This window comes from Monodelphis domestica, chromosome 1 (genome assembly GCF_027887165.1).
Source record: "Monodelphis domestica isolate mMonDom1 chromosome 1, mMonDom1.pri, whole genome shotgun sequence".
Lineage (NCBI taxonomy): Eukaryota > Metazoa > Chordata > Mammalia > Didelphimorphia > Didelphidae > Monodelphis > Monodelphis domestica.
In genome coordinates this window covers 122,464,826-122,484,446 of record NC_077227.1, presented here as the reverse complement: position 1 = coordinate 122,484,446, position 19,621 = coordinate 122,464,826, and the positions used below count along the sequence as shown (strand labels likewise).

The 19,621-nt window shown below is 38.9% G+C and overlaps 1 protein-coding gene across 1 annotated transcript in view; it reads left to right on the top strand.

Moving 5' to 3' along the window:
- Window positions 1-5,945: 5,945 nt before the first annotated feature.
- Window positions 5,946-19,621, top strand: part of ABHD17C (abhydrolase domain containing 17C, depalmitoylase) — a 73,802-nt gene continuing 60,126 nt past the window's right edge. Inside the window, exon 1 of the mRNA XM_016428139.2 lies at window positions 5,946-6,594. Coding sequence (XP_016283625.1) covers window positions 5,951-6,594 — 644 coding nt within the window. The 5' untranslated portion in view covers window positions 5,946-5,950. The remainder of the gene's footprint in view (window positions 6,595-19,621) is intronic.

Below are 19,621 nucleotides of genomic sequence, written 5' to 3'. Positions count from 1 at the left end.
CCTAGAACAATGAATTCTATAGTCCCCTGGAAGTCCCAGGACTGAGGTTCTAAGTGACTTCTCAGATTAATCTTCCTACTTCAATTAAAGACCCTTATTATAACTATAATAACTATAATTGTTCTGTGTTTTTTCAGCTTGTCACTACCTCCATATTTATCTTAGGTATGAATTCCCAATATGCCCCAAATACCATTCATTGTCTTCTTTCTTCCATTCTCTCCTCTTTCCAGTTTCTAAATTACTGTGAAAGGTGCCAACATCCTCTAAAGTAATCCAAGTTTGTAACCTCAGTGTCACATCCTTGATTTATCACTTGCACTTTCCCCAAATATCCAGTCTAGTGACAAGACTTTAGCCATTTCTATCAGTTCAACATAAGTCTCCTCTCTATTCATACTACATCCCACCTGTGGCAGGTTCTCATCACCTTATGCCTAAATTACTGCTTCTTGTTGACTTCATTTCCACAAGTGTCTCACCACTCCAATCCAGCCTACATTTAGCTTCTAAAGTGATTGCTGGGGAGGACTGAGAACTCTGGTGTGAGAGCTTGCTGAATCCTTTTCAGGGCTATTCTTCAACCTTTGGTATCCACCTGTTACCCAACTCTCACCTATGATTTCAAGAAGCTGTAGCATGGCTATTGGGAACAAATTGTTCTTATCAGCCCCTTGCACAGGGGAAATCTTCACAAGCTTGGTCTAGGCATTGCCCTAACTCACTTATGGGTTTGAGGTCTGTCAGTTACCCTCAACTAAATTTAGCCCATATGCCAAGATGGTTTATGGGAGTATGACTCATAGTATGTCTTCCCTGAACACCCTGTATGCCCCTATGATAAATAACAAGATAACTGGAAAAGAAAGGCACAATGGGTGTTTGAGCCAAGTTTGAAGGAAATCAGAGATTTGAAATAGCAAAGGTGAGGACAAAGCACGGATGATAGCCAATGCAAATGTAAGAAGGGAGACAATGTCATGTGTGAGACACAGTAAATAGACTAGTTTGCCTAGACTGTAGGATGCATATAAGGGAGGGTATATATGTAAGAAAACTGGAAAAGTAGAGAGGAACCAGGTTTTGAAGAGCTTTAAACACCATAAGAATTTATATTTGATCCTTAGAGATGATAGTCACTGCAATTTGAATATGTGAGTAGAGGGGAGCATGCCACATGGATAGATTGGCGCTTTAAGAAAATCTTTTCAACAACTGTGTGATGGTTTGGATTGGATTGGTGTGAGGAGACTTGAGGAAGAGCCTACCAGAAAATTAACACAATAGTTGAGGTGAGAGGTGATGAGGGCCTGAATCTGTGTTGGGATTGTTCCAATAGAAAGAAGGGAAAAGTTGTGTGTGAGAAATGTTGCAAAGATAGGAATAACAAAATTTGGCAACTCATTGTATTTGTGGGGTAAGTGAAAGTGAGGAGATTAACACTCTGGGTGAATAGAATTGTGGGAAACAATGAGTAGGTGCTTTTCCTTTATCAGGATACATACTTTTTTCTGATGTTATAGATAGCGAGGTCATATATTCAAAGGTATACTTTACTTAAATGATTTTATCTACTGTTTTGAGTTGTTCCTCTATTTGCACTGAGAATCCATTGTTATCTTCTTTCATCTCCACTTAACCAAAGACAAGCCTCATTGGTAAACTAAAATGTAAAAACATACAAGAAAGAAACAAACATCAGAATGTTGTATCATTTATACTAGTATATAAACAGCTAGTAACAGATGCAGAGTATTTGCTATTAAGCAAATGTGAAATAACAAAGCATTTAGGATTTTTAATGTATTCCTGGAATTACAAAGAATCATGGGATTTTAGAGCTAGAAAGGAATTTAGAGATCAAGTGCTTTGGGCATATTTAACTCAATAAATGTTGAGTTGAAAAGAAAAAAGATGATTACTGATTTTAGGTCAATTTTCTCATTTGACCAATGAGATCATTGAGACTCATAGAATTTAAGTGATATGATTTGCTCACAATCTTATAGAAAGTTAATGGCAGAGTAAAGATTGGAACCTAGTTCTCTAATATTCTTTGTTTTTATGCCTTTTCTGTTATTCCATATTACATTCATAATGCCATAGGTATTATTTCAAAACCCTAGTAGTGGGCAAAACATATAAAAATATTTTTGATGAAAAAAACTTTTTGCTATATGGGATGGATCTCTAGAAAAAGGTGAGGGAGAGTTAGTTAATATATGTAAAAATAAAAAATCAATAAAAATTATTTTTAAAAATTCTTAAATTGTTGATAGCTTAATCCAGAGTGCTAAAAATTTTGAGCTTACCAAATATATGCTTAAAACTAGACCCAAATAGTTCTTACTAATCTTTTCTTTTCTTTTTTTTTTAATATGGGGGAGAAATGAGATGATCTCTAAGGTCCCTTCTAACTTTAATTTTATAATGATATTTTTTTTTTTAGCTCTGAGCGCTGGGGCTTCAGCATAGGCCAGGTCAGCATCTCTAGGGAGGTCCTTTATTTTTTTATTTTTAAACATTATTTTATTTGGTCATTTCCAAACATTATTCATTGGAAACAAAAATCATTTTCTTTTCCTTCCCCCTCCTCCCACCACCTCTCCCATAGCCCACACACGATTCCACTGGGTATCACATGTGTCCTTGATTCGAACCCATTTCCATGTTGTTGGTATTTGCATTAGAGTGTTCATTTAGAGTCTCTCCTCAGTCATATCCTCTCCACCTGTAGTCAAGCAGTTGCCTTTCCTTGGTGTTTTTACTCCCACAGTTTATCCTCTGCTTGTGGATAGTGTTTTTTAGATCCCTGCAGATTGTTCAGGGACACTGCATTGACCCTAATGGAGAAGTCCATTACCTTCTATTGTATATAATGAAATATTTTAAAGACATGATATATGATTTTAGGTAAGTCATTCAACCAGTTTGTGCCTATGTTTCTTCACCTGCAAAAATAGAGGGTTGAACTATATCACATAGAAGAGCCTTTAATTCTATGAATACTATGATTATAGTGAAGCATGGTTTCAGTTGTTTTTTCTCCCAATTTTTTCAGGTAAATTAAAATGGTAGTTGTAATTAATTTATATTTAAGGAGCTCCAATTGTATTTTCCTGTCAACAGAACTAGATCATCAAATGACAACATAAAAAGGCAATTTCCTTTTTGGACACCTGTGTTTTCTTTCCCTCCTCTCCTCCTCCTCCCCCCAACTGTGATGATCTCTGCCAACTTCACTGTCCCTAACTGCCCTGACTTTGTAACTGGGCACAGTGCCTCCTGCCAATTCCTGAAAGAGAGCATGGTTGCCAGCTCAGTGAAACCAGGAAGTGTTAAGGGTCTCAGGTTGGCAACAATAACACAAAGTTTCAAAGCATGGACAGTCATATTGAAAAAAAAAAAACCTCCTCAAACACTGTGAGTCTACTATTAATATTTACAGCAGACTTAGATTACACAAAAGGCTATAAAATTATATTTATTTAACAATGAAAACCACATTAAAAATGCTAGAAACAAAAGGTAAACTCAGAAAGGCAGGAGGATCAGAATACTGTAGTAAACCACTTTTGGTTACTGATGTGGGACTTGGGAATAGAATACCATTCTTAATTTAGCAAATCCTAAGATATAGCAAAACTCTGTTGTTTTTATAGATTGGGATACAATAGATGTCAATGCATGTATCCCAAAATATAATCCTAAAACTGAACAGAGGGAAAAAACCCTTATAATTTTCCATAAAATGGGAGTTTATTTTTACCCCCCCTCCCCTTTCCCAACAGCAATTTAGAAGAGATGTCCTTGTAATTTATTTTTATTTATTTATTTAAAAACCTTTCCCTTCCCTCTTGGAATCAATATTCTGTGTATTGGTTCCAAGGCAGAAGAGTGGTAAGAGCTAGGCAATGAGAGTTAAGTGACTTGCCCAGGGTCACACAGCTAGGAAGCATCTGAGTCCAGATTTGAACTTAGGACCTCCCATCTCTGGGCCTGGCTCTCAATCCATTGAGCTACCCAGCTGCCCCTTCTCCCCTAACTTAGAAAGAGGCAGTATGCTATATTTTAGGGGAGATGTAGACAATTCAAGTTGGGGATCATAGAAAGGCAGTGAGATGTATTGAGAACTCTGAACTTGGCTTGCTCTTAAACATAGGCTTGTGGGCACATGACACATTGAACCCTTTTGCTTTTGGGGGAGAGTAGAAAGAGTGCTGGATTGGGAGTTCAAAGACCTGGTTTCTAATACAGATCCTACATGATCTTGGGCAAATCCTTCATGGATCTCAGTTCTTTACTGGAAAATCAAAGGAGTTAAAGATGACTTTTAATATCCTTGGAGTTTTAAATTTGTCATCCTAAAACCATGGAGTTATGACATGGTATGGTGGAGTTTTAATGTGAAATCCATGGTGGTCAGAGAACCCAAGTCTGAAACCCAGCTTAGATACCTGTAGAGAACTTGGTCAATCAAGCTTTTCCTTTCTGGAATTCATTTTCCTCATTTATAAAATGAGGGAGCTGAATTAAATGATATCTTTTAAGATATCTTCTGGTTTAATCTTTGTTTTCCTGGCTCTGTCACTTGTTAGATAATAAATTGGACCTCTGGGGATATGGTTCCTCATCCATAAAATTAAGGGACCAGTCTAGATGACCCCCAAGGGCACTGTCAGTTATGCAATTTTATGATTGGGGTTCAAATCTTGGCTTTGCCACGTTCTCTGGGCCTGTAAAAGGCTGTGCTCACTCAGACTCCTTCTAGCTCTAAATCCGTTTTCTTCAGTAAATCCCATTCGCTAAGGTGATCTTCAGCCAATCTAACCAAATCTCTAGGCCATAGTCTCTTTCCAGGTTGTCGTTCATTTGTGTTCTACACTTCTTGACTTCAGGGCCCATTTCACGACAATGCTGTCCATGGGAGTTTTCTAGACAAAGATAAAAGTGGTTTGCCATTTCCTTCTCCAGTGGAAGAAGGCAAACAAAGTTTAAGTGACTCTCCCAGAGGTTACTAAACTAGTGAGGATCTAGGGCTAGATTTGGTCTTTCCACTAAGCCACCTAGCTGCCTTCATTAGGCTCTATTAATTCATGCCCTCCTCTCCATTTTTTCAGAAACTGTATTTTTTGGGGTAACAAAGTCTCCTTCATATCCATGGTCCTCGGACACCCTCAGACCACTTTCACCCTCCCCCCGCCCCCCCAATCCCTATTCCTTCCTTGCATGCAGCATTCGGAAGCAAAGCAGTTCGAGGTTTCTGGGAAGAGGGGGAACGCGCGGAGAATGCCGCCCCCCGCCCTTCCTTCACGGTCAATGTTGGGCGCGCGCCCCAATCCCCCAGGATTCCTCGAGCAGCGTGCAGGCTCCTACGAGGCGAGCCTACCGTCCCGCCTCGCTCCCGCTCTTACTCCCGCCAGCCCACGGGGCTGCGGCCCCGCCACGAGACGCCGGGCTCCGCCCCGGGTCGGGGCTGCCGCCGCCGCAGCAGCGCGTCTCGGCTGGCTTGGGCGAGCTGGCTCTAGGGCTCCTAGGGTGATGCTGCAGCGGCCGCAGCCTAACCCGGAAGTTGTGGCGGCGGTGGCGGCGTTGGGAAGGGGGTGTGTATGTGTGTGTATGTGACTGAGTGTATGTGAGTGAGTGTGTGGGTGAAGACAACCCGGCCATGGCCGCCTCCGCCTCCGCCTGCTTTGTGTGCTGCGGTTCCTGCTGCTGCTGCTGCTACCACTCCTAGGCCTGAAGGCGCCGGCGCCATGCGCCCGCCGCGGGGCCGCTGCTGGTGACCTCCCTCCGGCGCCGCGCCGTGCCGCGGCAGGTCGGGCCGGGCCGGGCTGAGCAGGCGGGCGGGCGGGCCCCGCCTCCGCCCTCCTCCCCCGGACTCCAGCCACCCTAGTCCTCCGCCCCCTCCCCCTCCGCCGAGCGGGCTGGCGGGCGGCCGTCCGTCCCGATGCCCGAACCAGGCCCCAGGATGAACGGCTTTTCTCTCGGCGAGCTGTGCTGGCTTTTCTGTTGCCCGCCCTGCCCCAGCCGCATCGCCGCCAAGCTAGCCTTCCTGCCTCCCGAGCCCACCTACACCGTGCTGGCCCCGGAGCAGCGCGGGGAGCAGCCCCCGGCCCAGGCTCCGGCGCCGCCGCAGCAGCCGCCGCCGCAGCAGCAACCACAGCAACAGCAGCAGCAGCAGCAGCAGCAGCAGCAGCAGCAACAGCAGGCGTCCGAGGAGGCGGCGGCAGCCGTCGCGGCTGCCGCAGCGCCCGGGGCGTGCAGTCTGCACCTGAGCGAAAGGGCGGACTGGCAGTACTCCCAGCGCGAGCTGGACGCGGTCGAGGTCTTCTTTTCCCGCACCGCCCGCGACAACCGGCTAGGCTGCATGTTCGTCCGCTGCGCGCCCAGCAGTCGCTACACGCTGCTCTTCTCGCATGGCAACGCCGTGGACCTGGGCCAGATGTGCAGCTTCTACATCGGCCTGGGCTCTCGCATCAACTGCAACATCTTCTCCTACGACTACTCGGGCTACGGCGTCAGTTCGGGCAAGCCTTCGGAGAAGAACCTCTACGCCGACATCGACGCCGCTTGGCAGGCCCTGCGAACCCGGTGAGCCGTCGGTCGGCCCCAAGAGGCCTGGGATTGCAGGGTTTGGGTATCCTCTGAATGTATCGGGTCAGGAGCCAGTCCTGTTGTACAAACAGAAACTAACACTAACACACACACACACATACACACGCACAAAATCCAAAACAAAACCACGGGCCAGACCTCCTAATTCTTCCCTTTCGCCCCCCCTCCCCCACTGGAGGCAGGGGATGAGGATTCTGTGTATCCTCACAGGTGCTAAAGGAAGAGGGGAATCTGTCTAGACACTTGTGGGCCGAGGGAAGGATGGAGGGACACAGAACCTCAGCTTCTCTCTACTTGCTAATTGAGAAGGGCTTGTGTCCAAATATATTATTTTTTCCTCCAGCTCCAATCCTAAGAAAATCCTTAAGGTCATTGAACAGGTCTCGCCTCTAAAATTCAAAGGATTGCTTTCTTTTGACAAAATGTAGGGCTACTTAGAGTCTCATCAGGTTTGCTAAGACAATTCTTTTGTGGCTGTTAACTGAATGTTGCAGAATATAATGAGTGATGTCAATAGAATGGTCTGAATAAAATTGTTTTATAATCTATGGGAATTTAATGAACTACCTTTCATGTCCTTGAAGTAGTCCTTTCAGGTGAAGCTTGGCATACTGGTGGTTCCCTGAAGCCCACACTGTTTAAGATAATGATGGTAAATTGATTTTGGTCACCTTTTACAGTCTTTGAAGTTACTTGTAAATCCAGAACGTGTTTGAATTTGGTGTTGAGTGGGGAATCTTGTGTCCTTCCATTAGCATTCACATCTGTAATAAGAAAAGGCGTAGTTTGACAGGGAACTTGGATTTTATTTTTGTCTAGGCCACATTTATAAGTGGGATAAATTACCTGTTGGTGCCCCAGTTTCTTTATCAGTAATATATCATCAGCAATACATTTTCTACCTAATCTCAGAAAAAACAGTAATGGTGAAGATTAATGAGATGATATCTTTTGGGGCCTTGAATTCTGTATGTGAAAAGGGCTGTTTATTGTATATAAGTGTACAATAAGGCTACTGTTATTGCTCTTCAGCCTTTATTTGGGACTGGATTTTGCTCAGATTTATATATTATTGTTTTAGACATTTGTGTAGACATATGTCTTCATAAATGGCCCTTTGCTTGTCTGGATAAATGAAATAGTTTCTCAACAAGGAAGGTATACTCTCATATTTAACATATGTTTCTTACTCATGTTCTTGTTGACAGTGACTGACATAAGGAAGAACCTTAAGTCTTGAAGGTGATGTAATCATTTGGATTACAGGGTATTTGAAATGATTCAAGTGTGTTTTTATCACATATGTTGGATAAAATCTTCAAGTAGTAAAAAGCCATCTGATTAAATTGAGGGTTTGTAGTTCCCTGATACATCTGATAATTGGTCAGTGTTATCGAAAACATTAAATAAGGGTTAACTACAGCAAAATCATTTAAATTTTGTAATTTTTACAAAAATTTGGAAGTAAAATTACATTTCTAGAATTTTATGCCCAGTTTTATGCATGGTTTGGTTTATAGCTTTGAGCAAGTAACTATTTTTAGGCTCTTCAACTCAGCCTTCCATCACAAATAAACTTCATTGTCTAAAATAACATTTACAAAATACTTGGAGATTCAGGGAGGGCTCAGGCATTGGTTTCCGTAAGGGATTATGTATTTGATATACATTTCATTTATCCTTACAGCATATGTATTACTTGGCCATCCAGCTAATCTGGCCCATCCTCCCTTTCAAGTATTATTTTTCATTATCATCTTACACAATCCCTCCACTTTGGCCAAATTGGGCTACATTATTCCGGAATATGCCTTACATTCTTCCACCTCTATTTGATTACATTTCTTGACATTGGTAATCTGAACTATTCTTCAACACAACTCAAATCCTATTGCCTCTAGGAAATATTCACTATCTTCTGAACCAAAAGCCATATCTCTTCCAATAGCAGATATTGTCTATAATGCTCTCATGGCACTTTTTAATAGATAATTTCATTTGATAGATTTTAAGAGCTTTTTGTGTGTTGGTCACTGTACTGGGTTCTAAGGGCACAAAGACAAAAATGATACAATCTCAAGCCTCAATGATTTTATATTCTGTTGGGAGTCAGGGAGAAACAAGGGGAAAAGTAAAAATCAAATATATACTAAATAGATACAAAGTAATTTGGAGTATGGAGGGCATTAGTAACCTCTGGAGACAAATAAAAGTAAGCCTCTGAATTTTGTAGGAAGAAAGCGAATGCTGGTTTATAGGTAAATTAGAGGCTTATGCAAAGACATAAAGATATGGGACATGGTGGATATCCAACCCTTGGTATCTGAGGAGTCAGAATGAAATATCACAAAATATTAGGGAGTTGGAATGGACCTTAAAGTTTATCTTCTAGTAAAATCTCATGTTAGGAATTAGAAAACAGAGGCCAGGGGGTAAATTAACTTGCCCACAGACACATAGACACAAATAACAGCCTTATATTCTAAATCCTTTCCCCTACACCATATTGCCCAATATATGTTGCCTGGTTTTACACTTATCTAAATATATCTTATCTCCTTGGTTAGAATGGCATCCTCATCATATGCCCCCCTTTGGAGAGCAGAAATTTTGTTGTTTTGCATAGGGCCTTGAAAAGGGCAAGCAATCAATATTGGTTGGAGGAAGTAGGTATATAAAATTATTTACTAAGCCAAGCCTTTACAAAATGAATTAGACCTTATTTTATTTCCAGATTTTAATCCTTAAGTGATAGAATTAGTTAAAATGAAAAGTCATCCTGTAGATCTTTCTTTTTCTAAAACTAGATGTATATTCTACATAAAACGAGTAATATGGCATGCAATAACCACATACTTGGAATCTTTAAAAGTAGCTATGTGAAATTTGGCCCACTAAGAACCAGCATTAGTTGGAAATAATAGTAGTTATATGTTTATTGTTAACTTCTGTACAGCTAGACACAATGCTATTGAACAAAGAAACATTACTAGTAAACTAGAAAGACAGATGGGGAATAGTTGTAAATAACCTCAGAAGACATTGAAGTAATTTAGTATAGAATTTCTAGAGAAACTTTAGAAGCAAGAAAAAGGTGAAGTGGGTATGAAGCTTGATTTATGGGGTATCAATTTTTAAATGCTCACTAATATCAATTATACACTTAGCACTTTGCGGAATAACAGACAAATGTACCCATCTGTGCCTATTAAGGACTTTACAGTAGAATAAGGAAGCTAAGATAAGTAAATGAAGAAAATAATACAACAGAAATCAGTTTTACAGATGTCGGAGTGCCTACTATATTCAAGAGACAGATAGTCTCTGGGGATAAAAAGATTTTTTAAAAAACCTGCCCTCAGGGAGCTTGTATTCTCTACAAAGGGTATGAGATACAATAAAATGTATTAGGGTAAGTGTATAAGATAAAGTGATGTTGTGAGAGAAAGGGAGCTAAAGGATTTCTTAGAGTGAGGAGAGCACTTCCCAGCTGGGTGGATTAGAGATAAGGCCTAATAATGGTGGAGGTGGTATTTATTCTGATCTATATCTCCAAAGGTGGGTCGGACTTTTGAAAGGAGGGCAGATAAAAATAGCAAGAATGAAGGTAGCCTATGGAACATGTTTGAGAACTTTCCATCAATTCATTCAAGTTTAAGAGGTTTAGTAAGATGGAAGTGAAAAATAAGGCCAGAAAAGTCTGTTGGATCAAAGCATGAAAACAACTTAAAGCCAGGCTAGGGAATTTTTATTTGATAAGCATTGAGGAGCTCTGAAACTTTTTGAGTAGAAAACATATCAAAAAGCAGGTTTAGTAAAAGTAAATTTGTCAATGGTATGTATTGGATCTGGGGAAACTATAAGATGATTAGATCAATTAGGAAATTGCTGTAGTTCTTTTCCAACTCTGAGATATTTAGATATAATGTAAATTCAACTTATACCTGAATAAGTATCACCACTATCTGTAGATCTTTGTTGTTGGGGAAACCCCTTCCTTCCCAAGGCATTCATTCTACTTTTGTACAATTTTTATTATTAGAAAAATTTTCCTTTTAATCAACCTGAAATTTGCATCTTTGCAACTTTGATCTGTTATTCTAGTTTTGCTTTCTGAGTTTAAGCAAAACCAGTTTAATTCTTATTCCATATGATAGCCTTTCAACCCTTGAAGTCAGTGATAACATTTTCCCTTAGGCTTGGCAAAATATTCCTGGTTTCTTTAATTTTTGTTATGTGATGGCCACAAGCTCTTCACAATCTTCATTGCCTTCTTTTGGATGTGCTCTAGCTTTTTAATGTGCTTCCTAAGGTATGATCCTCTTAACACAGTACTCCAGATATAGTTTCCAGTCCCTTCACCATGTTGTTGTTTAGTTATTTTAGTCATGCCCCACTCTTTGTGCAAAGATACTAGAATGGTTTGCTATTTCCTTTCCTTTTCCATATCATTTTATAGATGAGAAACCAAGGCAAACAAGTGACTTGCCCACAGTCACATAGCTGATAAGTGTTTGAGGACAAATTTGAACTTGAGAAGATGAGTCTTCCTGACTTTAGACCTGACCCTCAACTGTGCCACCTTCTTACATTCCATGTTCATAGTCAAAGCAAGAGGTTAAAAGATGATATCTTAGAAAAAATATTTGGAAATTAGTTGGCCAGGAATTGCTTGCTTCTTCTTACTGTCATTACCTTACTTCAGGCCTTTGTTTCCTAAAACTATGGGATTTTAAATCTGGATTGGAGTTTAAACATGATTTTGCCTGACCTCATTTTATGTGAGTTAACTGAGACCCAGAGAGATTATGCGATTCCCTAAAAGTCACAGAGCTAGTTGGAAAGTGTAATCATTAAAGGGAGTTGTAGAGGATTGAAAAGGTACAGGGGATAAAGGAAGGTTTTGTAATAGGGAATGGAGTAGTTGAAGGGATAGAGGGAATATGGATGCTGGTGAGGTAAAGGGAGAGAGATACCCCCTTGCTGTGAGGCTAGCTTTGAAAAATGGGGTTCCTGAGAAATGGGGAATATGATAGCCTGAGGGGATGTTTTCTCTATTGATTGATGTTGAAGATAGCCCAGAGCAAGTAAGCAAGGGAAACCCCTGAGGGACAAGCCCCCCTCTCCCATAAAGGTCTCTCAGCAGGGGTCTGATAACTTTATGGTTAAATGGCTGTCCTTAGGTTCAGCTCTCTCTATGTTCCCCTGAAATGATAGTTCTCTTATCTGACTGCGGTTTATTTAAATAAAGATGAATTTAATAACAAGTTTGTATTGGGAAGCTATCAGGGAAGAGGGAATTGGGATTTCCCTAGATTGGGTTTGAGTCTCTCTAAGCTTTTGAGCTGAGGCCAGGCCTCGCAGGCTGCTGGAATGTTTCTTTTATTCCTGTCTATGCTAATCTGTGCTAATTTTCTTAAATTTAAAGTCTTTAGCAGTAAAAAGCAAGAGGAAGAAAAGTTCTGATCTTCAGAGCTGGTTGGGCCTGTCTCTAAAGGCTGATACTCCTAAAACCTGGCCTTACAGTTTAAACTACTCCCCTTGAATCCTTTTGTTCAATGACAAGATCACAGGAATCCAGGTAGAGCACACAGTTGGGAAAGATCCAGGAATGGAGGTACTTCTATCCTGAGATAGGGAGAGAACACTCCTTCCAGTCTGAGAGTCAGGAAAGAGAGAGCCTTGAGAGCCACTGTCCCTTCAAGATGCCCCTCCCCCATCAACTGTCTTTGCTGTTCATCAATTTCACTTTAATCTTCCTACTGCTATTTACTCCACCTCAGTGGCAGAAAGTCTAGAGCTTGTTTCAGTTTTCCTTTCCACAAAAGAGATCTGGAATGAGAACCGTGACCATCTAGTTTCCATGTAAATGTAAATTATGTATGTATGTAAATGTAAATGTAAACAACCATATACAAATAAGCTTTCTGTGGGGTAAATTGGAAATAATCAACCAAGAGAAGGCATTAGGATTAAGAGGGATCAAAGAAAGACTCCTGGAATTTTAGGTGGGACTTGAAGAAAACCAGGGAAGCCAGGAGGTAGAAGTGAGCATTCGGGACCTGGAGAATAGTCAGAGAAAGTGCTTGGAGTCAAGAGTTTCTTGTGTGAAGACCAGCATGGAGGCCATTGTCCCTAGATTGCAGAGCACATAGTGAGTGATATGGCATAAGGTGCTATTCTGGAAAGGTGGGGAGGAGGCAGGTTATGAAGGGCTTTGAATGTCAAACAGGACATTTACATTTGATTCTAGAGGAGATAGGGAACCATTGAAATTTGTTGAGTAGGAGAGAGTGAAATGGTCTGATCTGTGTTTCAGGAGGGAGATGGAATGAAGTAGGGAGAGACTTGTGGCAAAGAGGCCAACTGTCAGGCTGCTACAATAGTACAGGTGTGAGGTGATAAGGTGTTGCACCAAGTGGGGTGGCAGAATCAGAGGACAAAAGGGTTGTTTGAAGGTACAACAAGAGAGAGAGTGAGGAATCAAAGGTGACACCTAGGTTGTGAGCCTGGTGAATTGGAGGATTATGGTACTCCACCTAGTAAAAGAGAAGTCAAGAAGGAGGATGGATTTGGACAGAAAGATGAATTTGATATTTTCTAGACATTAATTTTGAGATGTTTGATTAGCAATTGGAGGTGTGATACCAAAGGTCAGGGGAGAGGTTAAGACTAAATAGATTTGAGAATCATGAGCTTAGAAATAATCATTGAATCAGTGGTAGCTGATGAGATCATCAGTTGAAAGAATACATAGAGCAGTGATGGTGAACCTTTTAGATACAGAGTGCCCTGTGCTGTGCCCCTCCCCACCACTGAGTGTTGGATGTAAGCCATTCCCACCTTACCCCACACAGGGGAGAGAGAAAGCACTCCCACTGGGCTGCTGCACAGAGGGGCTGGTTAAGTGAAAAAACGTTTGCTGGGGTGGGGAGAAGGGAAAAGGAGCAGCTCCACTGGAGTCCCTCTACCTTTCTAGTAACAAACTCTGGGGGGTGGGAGGAGGGTAGCTTCATATCCACAGAGAGCACTGTGTGCCATCTTTGGTACCTGTGCCATAGGTTTGCTATCACTGATATAGGGAGAGGGGAAGAGGGTCCAGGACAGAGGACTGAGAATCATCCAAGGTTAATGGACATGACCTGAATGAAGATTCAGTAAAGGACTGAGAAGAAACAATCAAACAGGAAGAAAACCAAAAGAGAGTATTGTTCTGAAAATATACAGGAAAGATAGTATCTTCAAGAAGAGGGTGCTTCACAGGGTCAGAGGCTTCAGAGAGATTAAGAAGAATGAGTTTTAAGAAAAGGCTGTTAGATTTGGCAATTAAGAGATTGTTAGTACCAGTGGAGAGAGCAGTTTTGGTGGAATGATGAGGTCGAATCTGGACTGTGGAGAGTTATGAGAGTTAGGAAAGGAAGTAGAAGTTATTATTGTAGATGTTCCTTTTCAGTAAGTTTAGCTACAAGACAAGAGAATTATGGGACTGTTGCTAATGGGAATGACTAAATTATCCCAGTCTTCTAGAAAGGTAATAAACAAATTTTATATTCTTTGCTCAAGCCAAACCATCCTATATGTCCTTTTCCACAGATGATATTTCCTCCCCTACTTCCACACTGGTTCATGCCTGTACCTATTGGTGCCCTTTGCTCCTCTTGAAACTTACCTCACAGACCTCCCTTTCTTGATTTCCTCCCAAATGAGTATTTTATGTAGACCCAGTAGTTACTTAGCTGTAAACATCTCCTTGGGGGGTGGGGTGGGAATATTCTGAGGCAGTCTGCTTTACTTCTGTCTGGCACGTAGGCACTTAATAAATTTATTAAATTTTGAGATTTTGTTCAGTTTAGAAATTCTAATATTTTTGCGTATTTTCTATGTTCTCAGTACTCTGATGATAATATTAATCATCTCAGTTAATTTCTTTTCTTATTCTCTGGGATTTCCTTAGATCACCATTGTGTAATCTGGAAATAGAGATTATCTTATTATTTTTTTTTTTGCCAGCATCAATGTTTTAAAATTTGTCTTGAGATAACTAAGAAGCACACTGGATAAAATTTTGGGCCAGAGTCAGGGAGACTTGAATTCAAATCCAACCTCAGACAACCAACAGGTTTGTGTCCCTGGACAAGTCTTTTAATATGTTTTACTGTTTCCTTATCTGTAAACTGGGGATAATAATAGAACCTACCTCACAAAGTTGTCTCCTGAGAATCAAATAAAATAATGATTATAAAGTTAATTGTCAGATCAAATGGGGAAAATAGTTGTAGGGGGCAACTAGGTGGCTCAGTAGATTGAGAGCCAGGCCTAGAAACAAGAGTTTCTGGGTTCAAAAGACACTTCCTAACTATGTGACCTTGGGCAAGTCACTTAATCCCATTGCCTAGTCCTTTCTGCTCTTCTGATTTTTAATCAGTATGCAGTATTCTTAGAAGTAAAATACTCAGCATAGTGTGGCAGATAATGCCATATAAATGTTAACTATTATTAATTAAATTTTTTGTCACATTGATATTCTTTTAACCTTTTTAGAACTATGTCATACCAGTGAGTAGAATGGGGTATTCATGTTCGTAAAAGGAGTTTTTCATGTTTTTTCATTGGAAAAATGTTAGCTATTAGTTATAAACATATACTTTTTATATTAAAAATGATCCTCTCTTGACTGAGTTTTAGAATTTTTAACATGAAATACTTTGTGACTATTTCATATTTAATTTTCAGTTTACAGATTGTTTTTCTCTGAGTGGAATAAAATTTCAGACAGGGACTGTGATTTTTGTCTGCGTTTGCATCATACTTGGTTTGCAGTAGATACTTAAGAAATGTTATTGAATGAATGAGTGAATACATTAATGCTATGTTTTCTCATAGACTTATTTTCATCTATTGAAATTTTCTTCCTTATATTTATGTGATTCATTATACTATTTCCTCCCTAATTTTGAATTATAATTATATTCCTGGCATGCATCCATTTTGGCCACAATGTATTATTTTATAGATATATTACCTTAAATTTTATATTTTCATTTTCATTTTTTCATCTATATTCATTAGTGAGTTTGGTCTTTTTTCTTGCTCTCTGCTTATCAGACCATATTGTCTCATAAAAGGAATTTGGTATAGTGATTTTGGTATCTACTTTTAAAAAACCATTTGGGTCATGTATTCATTGCTTTTTGAATATTTGAAATAATTTACTAATAAATCTATCTGGTCTTGGTAAATCATAGCTTGTTCAATTTGTTTTTTTATGATATTAGGTTAAGATATCTCTTTCTTGTTTTGTTAATTTAGACTTTTTTTGGTAGTACTTCTCAATTACCTTTGTATTCTTGGTTTTGCTCATATGATTGTGTATCTTCAGATAATTCATTTGACTTCCTCTGAATTTACTAGTCATTTTTTATTTTGCCATTTTAATTTTGCATTTTGTTAAGTTGCCTAATAATGATATCAATTTCTGCTAGTCTTAAAACTAAAAGCGGTTTTAAAAATTAATTACCTACTCTTAATTTCCAAGTTTATTTACTTTTCAATATTTTTTAGTAGTTGCTAATGTGTTTATTTTCTAGTTTCGTTCATTAACATCTTAATTCATTGATTGAGCTTCAGTATTTGTCAGCATAATTTTTGAGAGAGGTAGATTTTTAGCTCTGAAGATGCTTTAACTGTATCTAATGAATTTTAGTACCTTGATTTAATCTTTGGTCTTAATCATTCAGCAAAATTCAGCAAATTGTCATTTGATCTCTCCCTTTTGTTCATGACCTTCATTGCCTTGCATTGCATTATGGTCTGAAACAGATATGTTTATTTTACCTACCTTTTTATATTCATATTTTTTTAATGCTGTATTGATGTAGTTTCTTTTTGTAAAGGTGCTATGGGATACTGAAAATATGTTTATACTTTAACACTTCCATTTATAAATAACCATAGGTCAGTCAAATCTGATTTTTTTCAACTTTCATTCTATTTTATATTTACTTTTTTGCTTATCTTTCTGTTGGATTTATCCAGTTTGGAAAGAGGAATATGAAAGAGTCCTACTAAACTTTATGTTTGTGTTTGTGCATGCGATGGGAGTGGGGGAGGGGGCAACTTCTTCTAAGACTTAATAGAATCATACATCTAGGACTGGATGTGACCTCAAGGTTCATTTAGTCAATCCTCCTATCTTTTATATATATATATATATATACACACACATATATAGAAACTGAAGGTCTGGAAAGGTTCAGTCCTTGAAACCATATCTTCTAACTACATAGCCAATGCTTTTTCAGCTGTACCACACTCAGCCACTAAGTGTCTGGTGTATATACATTTAATGTTTTGTATTGCCTTTGGGGCTTTTAAGTAAGTCATAATAAAGTTTTCCTGTTTGTCTCTTGACTTTTTCAGTTTTTGTTGTCTGAGATTATAATTGCATTTCTTACATTTTTAAAGTTATCTGAAGAATAATAATTTTGTTCCATCTTTCCTTTTTATGTCTTTATGTTTAATATGTGTTTCTTGTATGCAGTAAATGTTGAAATCATAGGATCATTGATCTTGGATTAGAAAGGATCTTAGTGTTCAACTCTCTCATTTTGCAGATGAGGAAACTGGTTTCTGGAGTGGTTAAATGAATTGGTTAAAGTCACAAAGGTGAGATGAGGCATACAGAAATTGAATTAAGATCCTCTTTCAGGATCCTCCTTTTACTGACTTTTTCAGACTTTGGTTTTGTTCCTAAGGCCAGTTTAAACATTTTTTTCCTTTCTCACCAGACCTTGTACTTTATAGTGTAATATTAAAATTATGAAGCTGGTTGTAGCTTAATAACTTTTTAAAATCAAAAGTAGTAATAGTAATTACTACTACTGCTATTACTACTACTACAACAACTAAGGAAAAAGTAGGAGAGAGGTAGAAAGGTACTTAACCTTTCTAATCTATTACTAGCATAATGGGCTTTCTAGCTACACTCCACCAAGGATCTACTCTGCTCCACGTGCACGTCAAAGACTCAGACTTCCTCCCAGTCTCAACTAATAAGCTTTTTTCTGCACCCACTAACTCTCACATGTCACATATCAGGAACAAATCATAGTTTCTTAATTTGCCTAGGCCTTGGGGGGGGGGGGCAGTGTCTGTGGAATCACTGTTTCCTTTCTTGTTAGTTCATTGGTTCTATAACTTCCTTTTTCTGAGGCTCATCTATGCCTGAATTTACTCAGTGGATTTGACCTCCAGGTCACTGAGAAATGACATAAAAAGAAAGTGACACTGGAGGGAGAAAAATTCCTTTCTGACAATAGTTGTTTGTTGCATAAACAGATTCTTAATTTTGAATTTCAGTTTCATGTTTTTGATGAAGACAATGAAAAACCAACTTGTAATCATGCTAGACTGACTTAAAATAAATTCACATGTTGAATTAAAGGAAAAATTATATATATATATATTTTTTTTTTTTGCTTTCTCTGCCTCCCTGAGTTTTGTTTTCATCATATACATTATGGTAGAAAGAACACAACTCTGGTTTCAAAGGACTTCATTTAAATCTTATCTCTGATGCTTGCAACCTTTGTGACTTGAGGCAAGTTTTTTAACCCTCATTAGCTTCAATTTCATCAACTATAAAATGATGGGGTTTAACTAGAGGTCTTCTGAGGTCCCTTCCAGCCCTTCTATGATCTTATGTTTATTTTTCTCTTTATTGGGTAATCTAATGTCCACATTGAGCATCACAGTTGTTTTCTTCTTCCTTTACTTTTTATCCTGTATAATGACTTAGTTGCAATGTGTTGGCAGCCAATTTACGACTATCATGCCCTGTTCTTCATTGTCTAGGTGATTTTTAGTTTCATTTCTTTGGAGACAGTAGTGAATGAATGAATGAGTAAATAGTGTTCTATGCTTCAGTCACTCAGTTCTATACTTTGGTGCATATCTGTGGTGGCACTTAAGAGGGGTTCTCAGCACTCGTTCACTGGGGGTGGTTGCAGCATTTGTCCTGGGGGGGGGAACATAGCACTCAGTCTCCATCATTGGATATATTAGCATTAAAGATGGTTTATTGCAATAATTTTTAGTAACTTTATAATCACCAAATTTTTGTGACTTTACCTAGCAATATTAAATATACCACATTTCTCTAATCAGTAATGATTTGGAGCATTTTTTCATATGACTATGGATAGTTTTAATTTCTTCCTCTTAGAACCTCCTGGTCATATCCTTTGACCATTTTTCAGTTGGGGAATGTTTTGTATACTTATAAAATTGACTCAGTTCTCTCTATTTGAGAAATGAAGCTTTTGTAAGAGACACTTGGAATAGGTGGAGTTAGAAGAGAAAATAACAGCACAGAAAAGAGAATAGTTAAGAATGTAAGCAGAGTGGAAGAGCTCTGAAGGTTATGATCTATATTCAAAATATATGGGAAATGTTTGTAGGCAGAGCACTTTGTAGCTATATTATTGGAAGCTTATTTTGCTAATATTGTTCCAGTGCTTTAAAAGGACAACTTTTTTTTTGAGAAACACTCTTAGTTTCCTCTGTTCAGAATTACTTAGTCACAATGTCACCAAGAGGACATAGAATGTAATACTGGAAGGGGCTATCTTAGCCCCTCTCTTTTACAGATTAGAAAACTAAGACCTAGAGAGGTTAAATGACTTAGCTTATATCACACAACCTGAAACCCAGGTCCTCTGATGTCACATACAGTGTTCTTTCTACCATGCTAGTCCATTGTAGTTCATAATGGGGAAATTTTCTTTACTGAATGCTTTCAGAAGTTATGCTTTTTTGCTTGTGGCACTTGAATGAGAGACTTGAATGGAAAGTAAAGATAGAAGGAAACAGTAATGTAAGCCAACAGACATTTATTTTAGCTTCATTTTTAACTCATTGGAGAAAAGTAAGAATTGGGACAGGCTGTGAAAAAAAAGTTTATTATAAAAGCCAAGAGGAGGGGAAAAATCATATACCAATATTT